Below are 24,789 nucleotides of genomic sequence, written 5' to 3' on the forward strand. Positions count from 1 at the left end.
ATTTAAAATGATAGTCCTACAGTTGGATTTTTCATCTGCTATCTGGAGTTTTAGAGCCATTGTGTAAAAAACAAAAAACTATGTAGCAAGGAAAAAGGTGCTTTTTTACTTTTAATCCTTTTGATCAATATGGCTTTTTTCCAAATTGGCTAATGGATCAAAATGAAACCTGTTAATGTGAATTCAGTTATTGAACTTGTTACTTGTTTCTGCTAGCAATGTTAATGTAATAAATATCAGTGTGGGAGATAATAGTGTGGCGTCTGTCCTAGAATGCTTTGTGTCATTTTCTGATTATAAATTGAAGGTACTACATGTGTCTTAATGGAAGATAGACAAAGTGACTCCTAAAGAGTGATCTCTGCCTTAGAGAAGATAACTGTGATAGCCTCGGTGGAGTCTTAACAGCTAAAGCAATGGTAACTCGTAATACCTATACTTACTCCCTTAACTACCCATTTATACCACTTGGTTTTTTGTTTTAATTCTCACCCAAGGACATATTTTCATTTCTTTTTTAGAGAAAGAGAAGGGGGTAGAAGGAAAAATATCAATTGGGTGTCTTCTCATACATGTCCTGACCTGGAATCAAACCCATGACCTTTTTGGTCTATGGGATAATTCTTCTACCAGCTGAGCCATACTGCCCAAGGCCCAATTACATTTTTTTAGAAGTCACATGTTTTTATTTTCCCAGGCATACTCTATTAAAATCTTTTAAATACATTATTTACTGCTATTATAGTTGTCCCAATTTTTCCCCCTTTCCCGCCCTCAACCCAGTATCTCCTGTCTCCTACAATCCCTCCTCCTTAGTTCATGTCCAAGGGTTGTGCATATAAGTTCTTTGGCTTCCATTTCCTATATTATTTTTGACATTCCCCCTGTCTACTTTTTACCTATCAATTATGCTTGTTAATCCCTGCCCCTTTTCTCCCATTTCCCCCTTCCCCCTTCATCTAGTAACCTTCCAAATGATCTCTGTGATTCTGTTCCTGTTCTCGTGGTTTGCTTAAGTTTGCTTTTTTTTTTTTTTTCTTTTTAGATTAAATGGTTGATAGTTGTGAATTTGTTTCCTTTTTAGTGTTCATAGTTTTGATATTTTTTTCTTAAGCGCTTTAAACATTTCATGTAATATTGGCTTAATGATGAACTCCTTCAGCTTGACCTTGTCTGGGAAGCACTTGATCTGCCCTTCCATTCTAAATGATAGCTTTGCTGGATAGAGTAATCTTGGTTGTAGGTCCTTGTTTTTCATCACTTTGAATACTGCTTGCGAAGTCCCTTCTTGACTGCAAAATTTCTTTTGATAAATCAGCTGACAAGTCTTATGGGAACTCCTTTGTAGATAACCCTCTTCTCTTGCTTTTAAGATTCTCTCTGTATCTTTAACCTTTGGCATTTTAATGATGTGTCTTGGTGTGGTCCTCTTTGGGTCTAGCTTGTTTGGGATTCTGCTTCCTGGACTTCTATGTCTTATTTCCTTTGCCAAATTAGGGAAGTTTTCTTTCATTATTTTTTCAATTAAGTTTTCAATTTCTTGCTCTCTTTTCTCCAGGCATCCCTATGTTTCGAATGTTGGTATGTTTAAAGTCCTAGAGGTCCCTAAGCCTATCCTTTTTTTTAAATTCTTTTTTCTTAGTGCTGTTGATTGAATGCTTTTTTTCTTCTTGTGTTCCAAATCGTTGGTTTGATTCTCTGCTTCCTTCCCTCCACTGTTGGTTCCCTGTAGACTTATTTCATTTAGTGCAACCTTCATTTTTTCCTTTAACTTTTTTTGCTGTACTCGGTGAGTTTTTGAGCATCTTGATCACCAGTGTTTTGAACTCTGCATCTGATAGGTTGGTTATCTCTGTTTCATTTAGTTCTTTTTCTGGGGTTTTATTCTGCTCTTTCATTTGGACCATATTTCTTTGTCTCAATTTGGCAGCCTCCCTGCGTTTGCTTCTGTGTATTAGGTAGAGCTGCTTTGACTCCCTGAAAAAGGCACCTGTAAATGGTGTGGGGCAGAGCCTTAGGTGATCACCCAGGTATCACAGGCTTTGTGGCTGTTGGGCAGGGATTAGAGGGGGACAAGGCTGCTACCTGGCTTCTGGAGGTTTGCCTGGCCTCTTACCCTGGTGAATCCCAGAGTGGATAGGTTTGCGGACGTTTTAAGTCTTTGTGGTCCCTTTAAATCAACTCCTGAAAATCTGGCAGTTGCAGCTGCCCCAACTCCCACTGGCTTTCACAGCCACAAATTAAGGGGAATTATCTTCCCAACACTAGAACCCTGGGGCTGGGATCGCTTTATTCCAAGGTATCCCTATTTTTATCCACAACACATGAATGTGGGACTGCCCATTAGGCCGCTGCCACTTCTCTACACCACACACAGCATGGCTCATCTGCACCACTGCCAGTCTCTGACTCCCCCTCCCATCCACCTGGATGTATGTGGCTTTAAATCCTTGGCTGTCAGACTCCATACAGCTCAATTTTCTGGCAGTTGCAGTTGTTACTTGTTTTGAGAAACAGTTGTAATTATCTCTGGTTGCACAAGGAGGCATAGCATGTCTGTCTACATCTCCGTCTTGACCGAGGTCCTCTATTAAAATCTTTAAGCAGTAAAAATATAAAATGTTATCAATGAAAGTTGCCTTTCTAAGGCAGGCTACTTTTCCACATCTTTCATTTAGTTTAAAAATTCACATTTTATTTTAAAACATTACAGGGTAGAAGAATTACAATCACAATTCCTTGGCACCATGATAGCATTACTGGTAGTACTAGCTAGATGAGGGAATGGTACATGAAATTTATTAAGATAAATATTTTCTGTGAGTACAGATCTTGCTTGAAAAGTAAACGTGGAGGTTCACAACTACAATACAAAATCAATGTAACAAAATTCAAAATTAGTAGAAATGGTTTTTATAAAAGAGCCAAACTAAATGAAGCAAGTTGTATTGCTGTGATAAAAGCTTAACAAAAATCTCAAAATCAATGGTGATACATGACTTAAACGGGAAATAATTTAAAGAGGGGACTAAAATTCATGGTTTAACAGCTTTGGAATTTAAGCAGGAATCACATTTTAAAATCTGTCCTAAGCACTAATAAAAAACGCCTAGTATTTGAAATTTTTCCTTTTTGCTTATTTTCATTTTCAGCAATCATAAAAATGTTAATCCATCCTATCAATACAAAACAGTATTCAAGAATATAATTTATCTCTTGAGGACATTTCTGTCAGACCAAGAAAGACCACCTAAAAATCTCAATTCTAACTGAAGAGCTCAAACTTGATTATGGAGAAATCTTGGAGTAAAATATTAGCTTCATACATTGGCAATTTAGAAAAATAATTTTTAAGCTTAATGAAGAAAGGATCCTGCAGAATAAGTAACCATCATAGGGGGTAGGGGGCTAGCCATGATTAAATTCACTAAATATGCTCTTAGGAGTAATGTAAGGTTATCCTAATATGACATTGTTTGAAAGGTTCACAGGCTTAAAAGTGCATGGCTGATATTCAACTAATTTTAAAAAAAGGAAGGGTCCCTAGTAGTGATGTCATTCACATGACTGTGTACAAAGGTAACTTGCTTTTTACAGATTAAATTCTTGGTATGGTAAAAAGCAGTTTTAACAAGGTTAGTGTTTATTCAATCTCATGCTTGAAATGGTTAAAGTATGTATTTCATGGCAGGGCTGGCCATATCTTCATCTGCTAACTGACCCTGGCTTAGAGGTGCTCAATTTATAGTGAATTTTTTACCCTATATACTGCAGTAGCAGACTACTGCAATGTAATGCTGAAAAGTTATTGAAAGATCTGCAAGTAGCAACCGAAGGTAAAAGGATGACGGTTTAACATCCTTTCAAAATAAGGAAAAGGTTGAGGCAACCTCTTTAACCCTCTGCATCAGGAGGGTAGCAACTACAACATAGATTTTAAAGAGAAGGAAGACCAAAAGAAATTTTACAGGATAAAATGCTGGCCTTCTCTAATGCAAAGTGGGCAAAAGAAGGGAGGGAGAAAAGGCCAAATAAATATAGATGACATCTTACCAAGCTGCTGGAATATCTGTTGTATTGGAATATTAACACTTGTAAAAAGTTCTACACATTTCCAGTCTTTCTCTGAGACCCACGAAGCTTTAAAGTGCATTAAGAAAACTATAGGCACCATCAAATACAAACTCGACACTGGAGAATAAAACAATCTGAAGCCCTATTTTTAAGAAGGCCTTTATAAAATAAGGCAGATGTGTGTTATGCTATCTGGCCTTTCAATGTCATTAAGAGTTACGTGATCGTTACATGAATTCAGAATTAGGTTAAAATTCTTAAAGCATCCCCTGTTGAAAATTCTTTTTGAATAACAGTGAAAAGGAAATATCAAGTTATACAACTTAATTCCCATGAATTGAAATGTGAAACATAAAACTGGTACTAATACTGTCTGAATGCTGCTTCAGAAGGGCTGTCTGAAAATGTGCACGTGTTCATACATAACATTCATCACAGGTACTTTCATACAAAGATTTAGTTCTGGAGTCTTATGGCAAATTAGATGAGCATCTCTGAATCAGCAATGCATGACAGGAATCACAAACCCGTACAGGCTTTGGTGAAGACGGCAAAGGCAGTTCGTTGTCAGAGCAAGCATTACAGAAAATTTCTCCACAGTTTCTACAGTGGTGCTATTCATTTGAAGAAGAAAAAGAAAAGAAAAAAATTATGAGTAAAATTAAAAGCCATATTTACACCAAAACTTTTGGACTCACTTTCTACTTCCTTTACCTTTCTCTTAGAGAGTGAGAATTCCTTTTCACAAAGCTTACAATGTGTTGCTTCTTTGTCTTTCAACCATACCAGTCCCTAGTAAGGAGAGTGAGTATTAATGCTCAAATTGGTAACATTAAAAATTACATATAAAAACACACAGCACCGAAAACATTTTACAGGAATGTATACAGGTGAATAAAAAATGAGTCCTTTTTCTTTGAGAGAAATTACTGAAATAGTTGTAGATTAAATGTGTGAACTTTGCTTCAAAATAATCAGTAGGGAGAAGGCATGGGGGTTGAACATAACAAGATTGACCATAATTGGTAAATACTGAAACTAGGTAATGCTTTGTTTTACTCTACAATTATATATGTTTGAATAGTTACATGATAAAATGTTTTTTAAAAATAAAATCTATTACTGATGGGAGTTTTCTTTAAGGAAAGAACCTTTTAAAGATTACCTAGTTCAGCAACACTTAAGGATAAATATTCACTGTGAAATGCATTTGAATTTGGCATTATATATACTTTATATATAATTATATATATATATTATCTGGCTGGTTTGGCTCAGTGGATTGAGCGTCGGCCTGCGAGCTAAGTATCGCTGGTTCGATCTTCCAGTCAGGGCACATCAGAGAAGGAAAACTCTGATTCCAAAAAACCTCCGCTGCCTTGCGGCATACCTCTTCAGGGGAAAGGCTAAGGGAGTAAACCCCGACAGAAAATCCGGAGCCGGAGTCCCTAAGGCGGTTTGACGTTGTAGTCAACACCAGCAACTCCTGCGGCGCACCTGAAACCAAGCTGTATTGACTCCGTCTTTCCCTTGGGTCCTTCAGCTGCGAAGAGAGGGGGGGTCTGCTGCATGGGCAACAGCAGACCCTCCATATCACCCTGCCCAGGCTCTGTAGCTTCAGCTTCACTGGAGAGGACACTCCAGCGTCATCGCAAGATGTCGATTCAACACGGGAGGAGACAGATACCGTGTCACTCCCGAGTCGGACTGCACAGCCATTCTCGGCGGTGCAGATAGACTCTTAAGAAGCTACACCATCGTCTCTCGAGACGGACGGCTGCCGACGATATATATATTATATATATAAGTATATATAATTCCATAAAACTTGAAGAGAATTTGGAAATAGGATATTTGAGTTAAGACTTCACATTAAATTCAGTTTTGCATGACCATTAATTTCCCTAGCTGGTGTGGCTCAGTGGATTGAGTGCTGGCCTGCCAACCAAATGCTCGCTGGTTGGATTCCCAGTCAGGGCACATGCCTGGGGAGCAAACCAGGTCCCCAGTTGGGGGCGCACAAGACGCAACCACATATTGTCTCCCTTTCTTTCTCCCTCCCTTCCCCTCTAAAAATAAATAAAATCTTTAAAAAAAAGTAATCCAGTCCAACTTCAATGCCATAAAAGGGAAGTGACTTGCCAGATGCCCCAAAGCAACCTATTGGAAGCAGCATTGCTTCCTGCCCAACTCTGCCTTAAGAGATGGGGAACCTGATGTGAAGCAGATTTCCAAGCAGCATCATTAGGCAAGAAGGGACTGGCAAGAAGTAATCAAAGTGATGAAAAGCAAGGACCTACAACCAAGATTATTCTATCCAGCAAGGCTATCATTTAGAATGGAAGGGCAGATAAAGTGCTTCCCAGATAAGGTAAAACTAAAGGAGCTCATAACCACCAAACCCTTATTATATTAAATGTTAAAGAGGCTTATTTAAGAAAAAGATCAAAACTATGAACATTAAAATGACAACAAAATCACAACAATGAACAAGAGAATCTAATAAAAACAAAAACTAAGCAGACAACCAGAGTGGGAACAAAATCATAGGTATGAGGAGCATGTGGAGGGATGTCAGCTGGGGGGGAGTAGGGGGAAAAGAGGGGAACAGTGCAGGGACTAAGAAGCATAGTAGGAGGGTGCAGAATAGACGGGGAGAAGTTAAGAACAGTACAGGAAAGGGTAAAGCCAGTGAACTTATATGCACAACCCATGGTCATGAACTAAGGGGGGTGGGACTGCTAGAGGGAGATGGAGCTGATGGGTGGAGGGGAGCAAAGGGAAGAGAAATTGGGACAACTAACAGCACAATCAATAAAATATACAAAACATTTTTGTAGAGATTAAGAAAACGATGTTCAAGCACAACTAAAATTAAAAAAAGACAACTCTAGAGGAAATAAAAGTAGTTAAAATATAATTACAATACAGTAGTCCCTCTCTCGTGGTTCGCTTATTGCGGCCTCAATGTATCGCAGGATTTTTTAAAATATGGATTTTTCGCTATATCACGAGATTTTGCGGTACTGAATATGTAAAGTTACGTAGGTTTAAGAGCGTAGACTATGTTTAAGAACATAAGTAGTGTTTATAAAAGTGTGGAAAAGGTTAATAAGGGAGTGGGAGAAGGTTAATAAGGGACTGGGAATGGTTTATAAGTGTGTGGGAAGGGTTTAAAAAGCCTTAAAATATATATAAATACTAAAATATAAGGTTCCTACTCTGTGGATTTTCACCTATTGCGGGGGGGTCTAGAATGTAATACCTGCAATAAGTGAGGGAATACTGTACATTACTTGGCCCAGCAAAGAACAATACATACATAGTCATAATAAAGGATATCCATTAAATGAATTCCACAAAAATTTTTACTTAATTTACTGGGAGGACAGTAAAGAGAAGACACACCAGAGTGAGAACGAGCAAAACTCCTCATCCAGCACATTAACCAAGCAATAGATAGGTCTAAAATATGTCTTAAATAAATTAAGAGCAAACAGTATATACTGCATATTATTTATAAGTAGGGGGATTAATGTCCAAAGAAACAAAAGAATTGAAAGTAGCTCCCTTCAGGTGGCAGGAACTAGGGTGGATAAGGGACAAGAGGATGAAGAACAAGAGACTGCTACCATTATTTAAATGTTTCTAGCACTATTTGACTTTATTCTCCTGTAACACTTAAATAAAAAACAAAATGTAGCTTGTGCAGGAGGAAGCCACCTGTAAGTACTCACAGAGACTGTATTTTCTCCTTATACTGCAGAAGGGGTTCTGGCATCCAGACACATTCAGAACCACATACTGATAAATTGTACCAATCACTTTCACATATTTTAACCTTCCCAATATTCAAAGCAATCCTATGCAAAATCGTAAGCGCATTCCAGAAGAGGAACCACTTAATGAGGATATGTGACTGACTGAGGGTCAGAAACTAGTAAGTAATAGACCGGCATAGGAACTCAAAGATTCTCCAATTCGAAGGTAATTTCACTCATCATGCCACACTTTACAGGAGGGTGGACGGAGTGAACTGGATCCGCATCACCCAGGGTCCCCCATTCAGTATTTCTGCCTCTATAAATCCTGGGATTCAGTAATGATAGTACTTAAGATTTGTATAAGGCTTTACCTTCTATTGAAGAGTTTCACATATATCTGTACTTTTCTACTTGAGGAAAACACCTTCTACTCACCTGCAATGCTTTGTTGGCTTCTTTTATATCTTCTATTTTAAGTTTTGATCTAAAAAGATTAAAAATAGGTCCAAATTTCAGTACATATATTTAAATATAGAGCATCTAGTAAGTCATTAGAAAGGTATTGCTTTTACACAGTAAATCTTAAAATTGCTTTTTAAAGAATTGGCATTTTCATGTGGCTATGATGATAATAGTAATAGCTATAATTTATTGGCTTACAGTATGCCAGACATTATGCTATAACCTTTGCATACATAACCTCATTTAATCTTCAAAAAAATCTATTTTAAAGATGAAGAAAATGAGTTCTGATGACGTTAAGTCACTTGTAACAGGTCACAGAGGTGGTAACTGGGGAAGCCAGGATTCAAACCTTGGTCTAATGTGACCCCAAAGGCAACATGCTACCATCATGCACATTATTTGTCTAGCAGATGCAAAATAGTGGAAAAATTAAGGAAGATATAGTAGTAATACTTTAATTTATTGGGGTGACATTGGTTAATAAGATCCTGTAAGTTTCAGGTGTACATGTCTATGATACATGATCTGTATATTGCATTGTGTCCCCACCACCCAAAGTCAAACCATCTGCCATCACCACATATTTGGCCCCCTTCACTCCTTACTACCTCCTCACCCCCTTCTCTCTGGTAACCACCATACTGTTGTCTGTGTCTATGAGTTTCAGTTTTATATAATGCTTTTTCTTCTGAAAATAAATGTTAATGAACATGCAGATTATAAATAGCAGTATTTAATTAGCTGTGATCCCACTTCCCAGAAATGATAATCTCTACATGTTGATGGTTGTGTGTGTATTTTAAATGGAATCACTATTGACAGTTTTCCACAACCAACTCTTTTCACTTAACAATATATCCTGAAAGACTCAGAGCTACTGACTTCTTACTAAGTATCTACCACATCATTATATTAAATGGTTACAAGTATACCATGAAAAAGAATATAAAGTAATTTATATAATTATCTATTGTTGAACTTTCAACTTGTTTCAAAATTTTTGCCACGAAAATCACTCATTAAAATTGGAATGACCAACACATTTGTACTATTATTCTTAGAACAACTTAGAAATAAAATTACTGGATCAAAAGGTACATAAAATACTTAAAGCCTCTGCAACTGAAGCAGAAGACTAGGGACTTGCTTCACCCTACAAATGCTCTTTGTTCTAAGACATAAAGAGTGTTAGTCTTTTATATGGCTCATACTGAACTTACATTGGTAATAATTAATGTAAAATTAAAAAGTGTAAAAATATCAACAGAATAATCATTTTCTTGGCTGAATTCATATCTGCAAAATGTGCCCAAAGAACATTGATGCTGGTGGTAATTATGTCCAAAAAAGTAATTATGCTGTATAGAAAAGTTAAATATGGAATTAAAGTAGCTAAATGGCATTCACTACAGAAATACTTCACAAAAATTTACTGGTGTTAATATATTACTGGTTAAAATATCTTTACTCATGCCCTACTCGAGTGGCTCAGCTGGTTGAAGAATCATCCTATACATCAAAATGTTGCGGGTTCAACCCCCCAGTCAGGGCACATACAGGAAGCAACCAATCAATGTTTCTCTCTGTCTGTCTCTCAAATCAATTTTAAAAATACCTTTATTAACAAATATGGAATCTAAAAACCTTGCCCCCCGCACCTCCGATATGAACTGCTAAAATTAAAGAAAGGGGCTTTCAGTTACAGTTTCAAGTACAAGAACACCTCCTCCTTGGCCTAGACAGGGAGGGAACAGATATATATATTATTTATTTTAATTAACTTTTATTTAGAAACATGTATTTAAGTGTGTGAAAATATTTGAACATGGCATTAAAATAGCATAGAGGAGTATCAAAAGAAAACACAAGAATATAATAACTGTGATACAATCAAGCCTCTGGTAATCCTGAAAGCCCTGCTATTGAGGAAAATAACTATAAAAGTTTACTTATACATAAAGAAGAGTATTCACAACATACTATATTTAGAAGAGTCCTGGTAATTTCTTTCTCTAAACTAAAAATTATTCTTGTTGGAATTTAAGCCTTTGTGAGGATAAGGGAGAAGCTGGTTATCATACTTAATGTATTTTAAAACTATCAGTCATTATAACACAGATATGTTAGTTACTTTAGATTCTCTTCCTTGAATATTCCATCCTAATATTTTGTATGCTCCATGTTTTCTTCAAATATGAATAGTTGAAGTTTATTTCATTTATTTAATCCTAAATCGGATAGTCTACTAAAATTACAATTCATTTAGAAGAAAAACATTTAAAACCTTTAAAAATTCTGTCAAAATTCTCTTGATAAGGATCCTTTAATAAGAAACCAAGAGTCAATACTACATTGTTAAAAATATTTTTCTAATTAAAATTAATCATTTACATTTAAAATCCCAGGTTCAGAATGTAAGCACAGGAGAGTAATTTTCAGATTCAACCTACTCATCTTACAGAGAAAAAAAATGATATGCTGTGTACTATGTGGAAAAGGCACTGTGCTAGGTGCTTTCACATACTTAGTCTCAGTTAATTAGATAAAGAACTGCAGGAATTTTATAACTCTAATTTTCAAATAGAGAAATGGACTTAAAAAGGTTAAATAAATGACCCTAAGTCACACAGTTGGTGAATGGAAGAAGGATACTAATTCCTATGAGTGACATTAATGAATACTAACTTTTAAATTTAGTGATAACTTAAAAATGCATATCTTGAATAAGTTTAAAAACTGTTCTTTCTGAATTATTAATTTTCCCTTTTAACAAAATTAAATGTTCCATATTATTCTACATTATTATTCCAAATAATACCCATAGGTCTACATAAGCCTAAAGCCAATTCTGGTAAATTAGGAGCAAAGGTTAAAAAGTATTGACCTAACCTCAGGCCCTCATCATCAAAAAAATTAAGAGATATTCAGCATCCTGTGTATTAGGGAAAAAGTTGTTTTTACTTAATTTCAATCTGATAACATATAGGAGTAGGAGGAGGACGAGGAAGTATTTCAGCTGATAAACTGGTACAGTCTGAGCCCTGACTGGTGTGGCTCAGTGGGTTGGGTGTCATCCCACAAAACAGAAGGTCGCAGGTTCAATTCCCTGTCAGAACAGCACATGCCTGAGTCAGAGGTTTGGTCCCTGCAGTCGGGGTTCTTACAAGAAGCAACCAGTCAATGTCTGTCTCTTACATCAATGTCTCTCTCTCTCTCTCTCTCTCTCTCTCTCTCTCTCTCTCTCTCTCTCTCTCTCCTGCAGTCGGGGTTCTTACAAGAAGCAACCAGTCAATGTCTGTCTCTTACATCAATGTCTCTCTCTCTCTCTCTCTCTCTCTCTCTCTCTCCCCTCTCCCTCTCTGTCAAAATAAATAAGTAAAAACTTAAAAAAAAAAACTGGTACAGTCTGGGAAAACTCACTGGGCCATTGGTCCTTCCTCTAGCCCTGATTAAATTATTGTTACTGCAGAAGAGAACTAAAGTTGACAGAAGTAAAATATGTTCTAACTCACAACTGGTCCTACTCATGTCTTAGGGACTATGGGTCTCAGAAGCAGAAAAGGAAAATATTAAAGCTGCACCATAAAAAGGCAAACATTAGCCCTGGACGAGTACCGTCCTCCCAATACACCAAGTTTGCAAGTTTGATCCTAGATCAGGGCACACATGAGAATCAACCAGTGAGCCCTAACTGGTGTAGCTCAGTGGGTTGGGTGTTGACCCACAGAGTAAGAGGTCACCGGTTCTATTCCCAATCAGGGCACCTGCCTGGGTTGCAGGCCAGGTCCCCAGGTTGGGGGCATGCAAGAAACAGCTGATCAATGTTCCTCTCTCACATTGATGTTTCTCTTCCTCTCTTTCTCCCTCTCTAAAAATAAATAAAATCTTTAAAAAAAAAAAGAATCATCCAATGAATGTATAAATTACTGGAACAACAAATTGATGTCTTTCTCTCCCTTCCCTGCCCCCTTCCGCCCTCTCCCTCAAATCAATAAATTTAAAAAATGTTTTAAAAATGAATTCAAACATTAGCAAGGAAAAAAAAAAAAACATATCTCATAAATGATGTAAAAAGACAAATGACAAACTAATGAAAAAAAGATGTACACCTGAGAGGGAAGAAAGGCCTAGGCATACTGGGCGGGGGCACGAAGTTTTTCTGATTCTGGATGATGAGGAAAGCACTCTGTATTTTGGTTACTTCAGTGTAGGTAACATTATACCTGTCCCTTTGTATTCCTTTTAAGTTTGTAGTAAAATAGTATTTATCAACAATTTGTAAATTCTATTTTGAGGTATTTCTTTTCATCAACTCAAATGACAAAATCTGAAATTTACTTCACTAGGAAAGAATGTGGCTGTAAATGGAAATGCTAACTTCAATGAGGAAAAAATAAGTATTAACACAAGTATTAAGATAATGTAGTAGTATCAATATTATGATATATTGCAATTAAAATGTAAAGTATTAGAAGCTGTAGCATTATTAGTATATACTTCCCGTTATACCTACTCAAAACAATAATTTACAAAGGTCCCATAAGAAAAAGATGAGCAATTCCACCCGAAAAATGTACAAAGTATATGAACAGGCAGTTTTCAGGAAATAAACTGCAAGTACAAACAGAACACAAATAAATATAGATGTCAACCCTACTGATAAAGAAATACAAATCAAACAATATTTTCAATTATCAGAAAGGCAAAAACAGACATTCTCTCCCACTTCTGGAAGGGGGTCTAACATTAGAGGTGGAGGATAAATCAGCACTATCAAAAAATTTTAAAGCACAGTCTTTTTGGCCCAGCAGTCCCCTCTGGGAACTTACTTTTAGATATACTCATTAAAGTATATCAAGATATATCAACATACACTTACAAGAATGTTCACAGTAGTAAACATTTTTAAAATTATAAAGTCTTTTTAATAATTAGAAACAGTTTAAATGACAGCACATTTATCATAAGGCATATCTTTATGTACTGCTATGGAAAAACCTCTAACACATATTCTTAAGTAAAAAACCCCACAAACTTCAGAAAAACATGCATACAGTGGAGCTACTCAGGAATTAGGTATGTAGTCAGTTCACAAGGGAAAAACTTCGTGGTCAAAATAACCCTTGAAAACTCCTTAAGCAATCCATAAAGTTTAGTATAGATTGTTGAGTACATCTGACCATGAGCAGTAATTTTCATGCAAATGAAAATTTGAGAAACATGGAACCAGGATGAAACAAAAAAACAAAAGTCTGAATTCAGCTGTCTGGAGAGCCAAAAGATCAGGCTTTAATACAACTATAAAATCTCTAGTATTGAATAAGAGATGGGCAAAAAGTAATACACATTCCTTGTTTTACTAGTCTAATCTGCTTTAATATTAAACCTTTATGATCTTAATAAACGTAAATATATTTATTTTTTGTGGGAATTATTCACTATTGAAGCAGAAGCTCAACAAGTATTTGTAAAATGAATAAATGGGAAATAAGGCAATAAGCACTTAGCACAGGTTCTGGCTCAAAGTGGTCAGTAAATGGATGTCAAATTAGAATTGAAATCTTGCTTATCAGAATCACAATGCAATTGTTCTTTGAATTTGTAGAAATAAAACTGTTATCATTTTTAAAGCTAATGTTAATGTTTCCTTTTGTGGTTTTAGTAAACTACTCTTCCATCTGCCCTTGGAAATTGGTCTCAAGACTTCCTAATGGAATTCCATCTTTAGCAAAACAGACCACATGGAACAAGGAGGAATATGTGAGACAGAACACCATTTCTTTGTTTTTATAGGGACCCAACACGCCATTGCAATAGAACCAACCACGCACACTCCACGAACCCAAGCCCTTACTCTGGAAGGGATGAAACACCCTTCACTTCTTACAATGTTGGCTCCTCTAAACACTCTAAAAAAACTAGCTTCTGTTGCTCTGAGAAAATATATATTAAGTCCTGAATACTCTGATTTGAGGAAATTAAGCAAGAGTTTTAGCTTTTATCTCCTAAGAAAACATTTAGAACTAAGATCTACTACAAGGAAAAACTTTTAATAAAATCTCTCCAACCTACGGTCTTAATTGTTAATCTTTAAAGTTTTTTTTACTATATTTTTCCCATTACCATTTATCCCCCTTATACTCCCTCCCCCAAGCAATCACCACACTGTTGCCCATGTCCATGAGTCCTCTTTCCTTTTCACTTGGTCCCTCCACCCCCTCACCGCCCATAGATGTCATCCTGTTATCTATCTATGGGTCTAGGTATTTTTTAATAGTTCATATCTTTCTTTTCTATATTTAAACTTTTCTGCCTATTTGGTTTGGCACACTCAAATCTTTATAAAAATCAAGGACTACTTAGATGAAGGAATAAAGAGAAATTACTCGCTAAGTTTGTTGCCAAGTTCTTGAAGAGCTTGCTCCTGTTCATGATATATTTTTTTCAACTGCTGATTTTCATCCTGGAGGTTAAGGAACTCCTTCAAAACGATAAAAAACAGAAAATGCAATTCAAACAAAAGAATCAAGAAACTCCACATTGTATACATACAATTAGGAACACAAATCTTCTAGCTTTTTATAAAAAAAAACAGAATTATATATCCAAAGCTCTTTCATAGCTGTTCTATCAATTATCAAATACTTTCCATTCATTTACTCTCTTTGCTGGTATTTTTAAAGATGACTAGTATATTGTTTTGTTGGTGTAAATGTAAATTATGATTTGATTTCCTTTTTAAATAACTTTCATTGAAGTGTAATTTTAGAAGTTTTACCACCATTTACTTTTTTAAGACTAATGATTTGTTGGGTCTCATTTCTAAGATGAGATAAGGCTTCTTTCTCCTTCTGAAGATCTTCCTGCAAAGTCTGCCTCCATTCCTTCTCAATCTTCAAATCAGTTTCCAGTTGCACCCTTGAATGACAAACAACGAACAGAAGCTCAGTACTATTGTTTACATGAGTTTTATGTATTCTTTAATAAGAGCATCTTTTTGGTTGATAACTTTTGCATTTATAATTCATTTCTTCTGATACTCTCTTTCATAAATATTTTTTGATAAATTCAGCAGCACTGGTAAAAGTACCAGTTTATATGCCAACCACAAAAACTTTTGCTGAACAATAGTTTGTCATTTATTAATTCTGTATATGTAAATGCCGTATAAGCATAGAAAATGTCTGAAAGGCCACATTATACTATTACAACTGGTTGTTGTAAAACCAGTTGTATACAGTGTGAGAGAAATGTAGGGTTTTAATTATTTACATATCCGTTCTATGTGAAAAATTTCACAACAAACTAATGAAATGTCCTGCTCTGATATAAAAATTATAGCAACTTCTAAATCAATTTAACATCAGTAACAGAAAAATCAGCTCTGGTGCAAAGAGCTACTTATCAGATTACTGTCAGAAGCTGACTTATTATTACAGGACAGATAAAGACCAAGGAGACACTGAGGGAAAATCCACACTGCCTTCAAAATACCAGCTCACACTTGAAAGCACTACTTCAACATTCTAACAACAGATGCTAACTGGCAAAACAAAAGTGGTAAAATTCCAACATTTTAGGATGACAAAAAAATCATTTCGATAATTATTGCTCATAAGCAGGTATAACAGGAGAGGTATATACTAATAATGCTACAGTTTCTAATACTTTACATTTTAATTGCAATATATTATAGTACTGAGAATATTACATTATTTTAATATTTTGTGTTAATACTTTTGTTCCCTCATTAAAGTTAGCATTTCCGTTTACAGCCACATTCTTTCCTAGTGAAGTAAATTTCAGATTTTGTCATTTGAGTTGATGAGAAAAAATACCTCAAAACAGAATTTACAAATTGTTGATAAATACTATTTTACTACAAACTTAAAAGGAATACAAAGGGACAGGTATAATGTTACCTACACTGAAGTAATCAAAATACAGAGTGCCTTGCTTATCATTCAGAATCAGAAAAAAATGTGTGCCCCCGCCCAGCACGCCCAGGCCTTTCTTCCCCCTCAGGCGTGCATCTCCTCAACTCTAAGGGTCCCCACAAGACTTGTAACCAGGGAAGCAGTGGGCAGCAGCAGCTCATCCCAGGCTAAGCCCCTGACCCTATCTCGAAGGCCCCCTTTTCCCTGACTTTGTAGTGGGCTAAAAGCAGCCTGCCTTGGCTCACTTCTGTCACTGAAACTTTAACTTCTCAATGAGTCCACACAGCCCTGCGTGGCTCACTTTACTATAACATTTCTAGGGAGCCAAAGCAGCCCTGCCTACGCTCTTCTGTTGCTTCTTCTATTCTAAGGCCTTCCTGTTTCACTGACCCCAGCTTTAATAAACATACATTCAAAAAAAAAAACAAACAAAAAAAAAAAAACCCAAACTTAGTGAATAAGCAAATAAAAAATTTTGTTTTTAAGTTAGTATAGTCAGAACATAGATTGACCACCAAAAGCAGAAAATCATTTAAAAAGGGGAAATATAACTATATAAAAGTTATAAATTTGCAGAATAAAAGACCACTATGGCCCTGGTCTGCATGGTTCAGTTGGTTGGACATCAACCTGCAAACTGAAATGTTACAAGTTCAGTTCCCAGTCAGGGTACATGCCTAGGTTGCAGGTTTGGTCTGGTTGGGGAGCATACAAAAGGTAAGAATTGATGTCTCTCTCTCCCAGCAATGTTTCTCTCCCTCTTTTTACCTCCCTTCCCCTCTCTAAAATCAATAAGAATGTCCTCCAGGGCGGAGAGTTGCCTACAGGGGGGTGCCTATAGGACTACCAGCTGATTTCTCAGAGGACACTTTGAAGGCAGGAAGGGACTGGCAAGCAGTATTCAATGTGATGAAAAGCAACCTACAACCAAGATTACTCTATCCAGCAAGGCTATCATTTGGAATGGAAGGGCAGATGAAGTGCTTTCCAGACAAGGTAAAGCTAAAGGAGCCCATCATCACCAAGCCATTATTATATGAATGTTAAAAGGACTTAAGAGGATCAAAACTAAGAACAGTAAAATGACAACAAACTCACAACTATCAACAACAGAATCTAAAAAATAAAAATAAAAACTAAGCAAACAACCAGAAGAGGAACAGAAACATAGGTATGAGCATCATTTAGAGGGTTATCAGCTGGGAGGGGGAAGGCGGAGAGAGGGGGAAATGGTACAGGGCTTAAGAAGCATAACTGGTAGGCTCAAAATAGACAGGGGGATGTTAAGAAAAGTACAGGAAAGAGTGAAGCCAAAGAACTTATATGCATGACCCATGGACATGAACTAAGAGGGATGGGATTACTGGAGGATGGGGGGTAAATGAGCAGAGGAGAGCAAAGGGATGAAACAACTGGGACAACTGTAACAGCATAATCAATAAAATATACCAAAAAAAAATTTTTTTAAACAATAGATCTAAAGGCAGCTTAGCAAATTATACATCATATGTGGCATGTGGTCTTGTTTAATGATCTGTTACATAATACATAACTCTTTTCTATTGTTGTTTTCTTTTAATAACAAGTGATACATAGTTACTAGGGAAAAATACTGATGTTGATAAAGTAAAAATCAAAATACCCTCGTCAGTCTGCCATCACTCCCGAGATAATCATTCCCCAGAATCTCTATTCTTTAACCTCTTTTCTATGGACAGTTTTAATTTTATAAAAAATAGGATCATACTAAGCATAGCATACTGTCTGCCACTTGTTTTTTTTTTCAACTCAAAGACATATGCTAACATCCTCCTAGTTGGCTATATACAGATCTATCATATGATGTACTCATAAAAATGTTCTCAGAAAACATCATGTTCTTTGATAACAGATGTTCTGTGGAGTTACATAATGGCTATCAGATTAATGTTAACAGCAGAAAGAATAAAACTGTCCTTGAGCAATAAGACAGCAAGACAGTTGAAAATGCTCTATAAACAGTAAAGGTAGTAAAAATATAAGTTTTAATCATAAGTATAAGGGGGAGAACAAAAATGGAATTTATTTATAAAAAATTATGTATTTATTCTTCAATGTTTAAACTTCAGTCACCTTTAATGTACTCTCCATTTGATGCAATACACCTATCGAGACTTTTTTTACACTGTTCAAAACAGTTATTGAACTTATCAGTTTTGATGCCTTTCAGTGCTTCTGCCGTTATTTTGTTTCACCTCTTCTATACCGGCAAAACGTTTCCCTTTAAGGACTTTTTCCATCCAGGGAAACAAAAGAAGTTGCTCGGGTGGGATCAGATGGATAGGGAGGGTGGGTCACAGGGTTATGCTGTTTTTTATCAGAAACTGCTGAACACTCAGTGCGGTGTGGCCAGGTGCGCTTGTAAATCACCCATTGTGAAATGGGCAAACATACTGTAAGTCTTCAAAAAAATTCACTGAAGCCGAATGCAGCCTCTCACAACAACACCAGCTGGTACACTGATACAGATGGGACCCTAGAACACTCACCTAGCAGGGGAAGCCTGTACTACAAGGCTCCGGCCCTCCAGAATATAATTCCAGTTTTTTGGGAGGGGTTCCCCCTTGTATGTTTCCTAAATTTTTTTAATTTTTAAGGAGAACTCCACAATCTAGCTGACATCTAATTAAATAAATGAAAATATAGGTATGTGCAAAAGAAAGGAGGGTGGGTAGACATTATGTTAATACAAGTATTTTTTTCCAAGAGTGCAGTACTCACAGCTGTTCCTCCTTTTGAGAGATTTGTTTCTGCAGACTGTCGGATTTACTCTGACATTCTTGTAGATATTTCTTGTCCTCATCTTCAGCTTCCATTTGCGCCTTCTCTGCTTGCTGCAATCTGGTGTAATTCAAATCAACTTTGGGTAAAACTGAGGCTAGAACTAGGGTGTAAAAGGGTGAAGAAGACAAAAGAAAAATGGGGAAATAGAAACATTTCTAAATGAAAACAAAGTTTGGGGGAAAACTCACAAACTCAAACGTGAAAGAGCCACACAATGTCTAGAAATTGTTTTGTGATTATTTTCAATATAACATATAATATGCCCAGAATACTACTTCAAATTTGTTTTATTTCTTGTTCATAATTGACAATGCAAAGCAATACAGCCTTACCACTTTTATAGAGCATACTGAATCAAATTTCAAAGTATAATAGGTGTGTTACTGCCTTAGTACAAAACCATGAAAAGCATAGTACTTATGTCTATAATAGGTGAAGAAGCTACATTGTTATATATTATGTTAGGATGTATATGCCAGGAATCAAGTGTGCTAACAAGGCCAAGAGCAAAGACCCGCAACTACTTTAAATAACAGCGTAGTCCTCCTTATAGGATCATTATGCATTTACTAAATTATGCCAAAGCTGTATGTATATGCATCTGTATTTTAAGATTTAAAATAATTTAGTACTAGTTGGCAACATTCTCTAGAGATTATTTTTGTTCTCTGTCACTGAATTTTAAAAACTTGCTAAAAATGTGATTTTCATTTTTTTCTGTTCTTATTTGTAAGTCATTGCTTCTCCCTGTGCTTAGCTCCACTCCCTGCCTCCTATGGCCATGTAGGATTTCTTAGATTTAACTTCAATATTTGTGTAAGAAAATATCTCCCAAGTATTTAAGTGATATTAATTCCTTGTAGGGAATCCTAAGACAAATTTCTATTCAACTAACCAAAAAAAAAAATGCCTCTTCTTTTCTTTCTTAATACCATACCAATGGGGCAACCCTCACATATTTCAGAAGTACGAATGCCACTTCCAAGGAAAAGAGAGTAACATTCAAGTTGTCTCTAAATCTAAATTTAAATTTGAAATATTAAGGTGGGGGGAGCTTTTTTCTAATGATATAGAAACTAAAAAAAAACAGTCAGAGTGAGGTAGGCCTTGAAGTTGTGCTATCATAGAGGAAAGATAAGGGGAACTAGAAACTTGAGGTGCTGAAGCACAAGACGATGGCCAATCTGGGTTATAAACTATTTTAAACATTTTAAAAGTTAGTAAAAGCCATTAGGTGAACAGTGGACCAATGGTGAAAAAAAAAAATCTGTGCCAACATATCGTGAAAACAAAGGTTAACTTATTTTTAAGCAATTTATATATTTTTCCATCAAAAAGTAGCTAAAAAGATACTGCATTTGAAAATCCTGACCTCTGAAGGTCAATACTCAAAATCAGCCCTTGTGCACAAGGTTTGGGGGATGTGTTTTTGGAAATCCAAGTGCACCCACTCTGCTTTATGGCTGTGTATTACCACAGCAGCTGATCAAGAATTGTACAGGGTGCCTAATACACTTTTAAAAGACTTAATAGCATAAATTATTTTCTCTGTAATATATTAAAAATTGTTGATTCTCTTCCAGTCTATTTAAATCCAAGTGGTTTTTAGAAAGATATATCTTTGACCAGTTTGTACTGGTCCTGAGTGTCACTACTGGCACATTTCACCAATGACATTGCAATTGTCCTAGTTTGAGTTAACAAATCGTTGTCACTTCATAATGGAATGGACAGAAATCAAAGACAGAAAAAGGTAATAAAGATGTCCAAAATGTAAAAATGGGGATAAAGAAAACAAAAAAGAAAAAAGAAGAAAGAGGATGTCAATAAAAGAATTTCATGTCAATAAAGCATTAATAGTTATGTTTTTCATAAGTAGATTCAAAGAAAGCAATGATAAGACATATGTTGACACCAACATGACAGATCAATGGAAATACATTACATTTTCCAACAATAAAAGTGAAAAATGCCAATATAAAACAATTCAATTTAAACAAAATTATTTCTTGGGTTGGGTTAAGGGTCCTAGTTCAAAGAAACACAACTCAACTGTCAACTCAGAAAGCTTCATTTCTGATAAAAATGGTGAATGACAGAGGATATGACAATCAATATGCATGGAAATCGATCAAGGATAATTCCACCACAGATTTTGTTCGTTTTACACTTTTTCAACGTTCCTGTTCGTGTATTTGCTTTATGTAATGTAACAGATTGAACCACATGAAATTGCTGATATTAGGCCTTTTAAAAAAAATCTGTAAAATGCCAAGTTCAAATGAATCAGCCTAATATAAAGCAACTTGATTCCATGCAACAACCAAAACAGGCTTAAAAAGACCCTGTCCTAATCTAAATTTCCCTAATGGGTTTTGCGGCAGGTGTCAGAGTTGAATAAAGAAAAGGGGGAGAAAGAAAGGAAAATAAGAAACTAAGACTAGATTTGCTGTACCTTTGTTCCAGCTGCCTCATGGCTACAGTAATTTTATTGGTTTTCTCTTCTAGTCGAGCAATTATTTCATTTTTTTCTTTCAAACTATCTTCGGAACCCTATTTAGAAAAACATAAAAGCTACAGTGGTTTTGATTTTTAAACTGAATATTTTTAAGTTTTGTATACCATTTTGCTGTGGGACTGTTACTTTAAAATGAGCAGAGTTAATTTATAGATTAAAATACTCTCATGATATAGAGCAGCAGTACTACTAGTCTTCATTTAAAATAAAGGAAAAAAAACACTCAGCCTTCAATGTTTTTGGAAGACAACAGGATAAGCTCTTATAAAATATGCTCTTTTTCAAATTAAATTGTAAAGGAATTTTGGCAACAAGTCTACTTTACAGAAATGTCACTTTATTAGAGAATTAATAATCATTACAGTAAAGCATTTTTCAATCAAAATTAAATCTTTCTCAGGACTATATTGTATAAAGCCGTTCACAAAAAGGTCTTGCATATTTAGATTGAGTTTTCAAAAAAGATTTAACTTTCATGCTCTTAAGCTTTGCTACATCTCAAGCTTCCATTCAGAAAAAAAAGTCAGTTTTTATAATCAATATAGCACAGTTAAAATAGGCTCATTCCTTAAAAAACAAACCCTTATACAAATATGCATTTTCAATTTATATAACAAGAAATTCCAAGAATTTAAGAACATTCCTTACCTGCAACTTTTGATACATCTCTATGTTAATTGCTTTAACTTCCTCTAGTTGTTGTCTAAGGCCTATCAGAGTATCTTGTTTCTCATGGATATCTTTCTCCAACAACTTCATAGCAAGTTCAATTTCATGCTTCATACTAACTTGTACGGCTAGCTCATTCTCGACATCCTGTAATTGCAACATATCCTCAATTCACATGCCACTTCAGGATGTCAAAAATCAGATACACAATAGTTAATGAGACCAAGAAAGTGTTTCTATTCACTATGTAGACTACTCCTTTCGAATTATAAGTCCCACTAAAGGGAATCAATCAGGCCCTATAACAACATTCTAAATATTTTCAAATGCATATTTTGCTAAAATGAAAGCATCTCCTAGACTGTCAATTATCACTATTCTACTGGCTCAAGGATGAAGTATTTTTATGCCTCATAAACTCAATATTGATTTTCCTTAAACAAAGTGAAAGCCAAAGATAACTCAAAAATCCTATTTCACAATTTTAATTTCTTCTCTTAAAAGAATTTTACAGCAGAAGGAAAAGATGTTTCCTAATATTAAAGACAAATAGCAAAAGTGATGGAAAGGCTGGCAATACTCTCTTCTTCACCTGGGTAGTAAATTACAAAGGTATTATTCATTAAGCTATACATTTGTATTTTTCTGTACGTATTATATTTCATAATTTAAAAGGGTAAAAAAATAAGTTAATAATAAATATGATTTTACTAATATTTGAATATGTCATTCTATTTCCTTTTTTATAATGCTGGTCCTGATCTATTCATTTCAAAAGCACAGATGGTAACAGTTTAAAAATACCATTTAAAAAACACTCATACAGTGGGAGCTTAAAGAATCTGAAGAGTTTAGGGGAGTGAGATGGATTGCTATCCCATGCCAAGGAAGATAAGGCTCAAAGAGATTTTAAGTGGTGTTGCTTAAGTGTAAATAATAACTATTATTATTATTATTATTATTATTATTAGCTAATGTAACTTTAATGCAATTTACCTGTCGTAACTGAGATTCATCTCGAAGCTGCCTTCTGGCTTCACTGTACATTTCATCTAGCCCCTGCCGAGAATGCTTATATGTTTGAAGTTCGGTTTCCACATCCACTTTGGTAACCTAGGAAGAAAACTTTTAATTCTGTAATCACTACTATTAATACAGAACAGAAATACCCAGTCTATACAAAAGTCACCAAAAGTAACAATTGTTGACATAAGGCAGTCTGTTTGCAATCAGTCTATACTTACCTCTAAGTGCTGCTGTGTTTTCATTAAAATCAATTTATTCTCACTTCGTAATTGATGATTTTCTTCTTGGAGTTTAATGATGTTATTCTTTGCTATTGCTAACTAAAAATTATGAAACAGGCAAAAAAAACATTTTAAACATCTTTATACTTGCTTTACAGGTTATGTTCATGATTATAATAGAAAATAAAATCCTAAAACCAGTAAAAATGACTCTCACAATAACAGAAACTTTTATAAGAAATATGTGCTCCTATTACCCCAAGATACCAATTAAAGAAATTTACTAATTTCTACTATTTCCTTTTGTTTGTCAATATATATTATGTTAATCAAAACATACTGTGTTTATCTGGTTTACAATATGCCCTGAATATGAAGGGCCTGAGTAAGCATATAAAGAATTATGTGTTAAACAATGAAACTGTAAACACTTGCATAAAAATAGAAAACATCTATAAGGAAAAAAGGTTATGCTGTGATTGAAAATGACATTTATAATAGCCAAATAGGATACTCTTTGAAATATGGCACACTGAGTGACCCATGCAAATCTGAGACAGCTCTCACCATGAGAGTTAAACAAGTGGCTTGACTCTGAGGCCCAGCATAAAAAGAAGGATCCTAGGAAAGGAAAGCAGGAACCACTCCCCAATATTGGCTTGCAAATAAATTTCTAAATAATTTGTCAAGGATACAACTGAACTTCACAGTGTGCCTAAGGCCAAGAAGAGGCACAAACCAGTGAGCAGCTCAGCTCTCTTTCATGGTCCCAAACTATCCAAATGAAGATGCATTCTTAACTGTAGTTACACAAACAATCATGGGTTCTCTGGTTTGAAAAAACTGGGTGAGTTTTAAAAGAAATAAAAATTTTAATTAACATGGAAAATAGGGTTCATAACACTAATAAAATAACAATTTCTTCTCTATCCTAAATAATTCTGAAAACAGAAAGCAATACTTCTATGGTTTGATAGATTAAACAAAAACTTATATTTAAAAAATAGTATCAAAAAGAGAGCTAAGATGAATTTCTGGTTCTGGGACTACCACTTTGACAATGCAGGGAACCAGAGTACATGGTATGAATTTCACACATGGGAGGATGGAAATAGGGTGGATGTGATCATGCTTGAAAAGAAAAGCAATCTAAAAAGTGGAACAAGAGGGAGAGTATCATTTCAGCAGGAAATTCTAACTTTAGGTGATTCCACTATCTAAAATCAGGCTGTTTAGATTTTAAAATGAGAAGCACAGCTTGCTTACTTATAGAAGAATATGTATGAGTTTCA

The 24,789-nt window shown here is 35.3% G+C and overlaps 1 protein-coding gene across 3 annotated transcripts in view; it reads right to left on the minus strand.

The window, feature by feature from the left end:
- Window positions 1–4,501: 4,501 nt before the first annotated feature.
- Window positions 4,502–24,789, minus strand: part of RUFY2 (RUN and FYVE domain containing 2) — a 34,485-nt gene continuing 14,197 nt past the window's right edge. For 2 of the 3 annotated variants that reach the window (XM_090278109.1, XM_090278110.1), the window contains exons 9-18: window positions 23,495–23,596; window positions 23,247–23,363; window positions 22,230–22,397; window positions 21,519–21,616; window positions 19,001–19,120; window positions 15,092–15,221; window positions 14,690–14,784; window positions 8,274–8,322; window positions 4,789–4,866; window positions 4,502–4,688 (exon numbers count right to left, since the gene is read on the minus strand). In XM_090278109.1, coding sequence (XP_090134235.1) covers window positions 4,545–4,688; window positions 4,789–4,866; window positions 8,274–8,322; window positions 14,690–14,784; window positions 15,092–15,221; window positions 19,001–19,120; window positions 21,519–21,616; window positions 22,230–22,397; window positions 23,247–23,363; window positions 23,495–23,596 — 1,101 coding nt within the window. In that variant the 3' untranslated portion in view covers window positions 4,502–4,544. Of the gene's footprint in view, window positions 4,689–4,788; window positions 4,867–8,273; window positions 8,323–14,689; window positions 14,785–15,091; window positions 15,222–19,000; window positions 19,121–19,332; window positions 20,778–21,518; window positions 21,617–22,229; window positions 22,398–23,246; window positions 23,364–23,494; window positions 23,597–24,789 lie in introns of those variants that run through there. The other variant, XM_090278111.1, reaches the window with a different exon arrangement.

Source organism: Furipterus horrens, unplaced genomic scaffold, assembly GCF_987537825.1.
Source record: "Furipterus horrens unplaced genomic scaffold, mFurHor1.1.pri manual_scaffold_5, whole genome shotgun sequence".
Lineage (NCBI taxonomy): Eukaryota > Metazoa > Chordata > Mammalia > Chiroptera > Furipteridae > Furipterus > Furipterus horrens.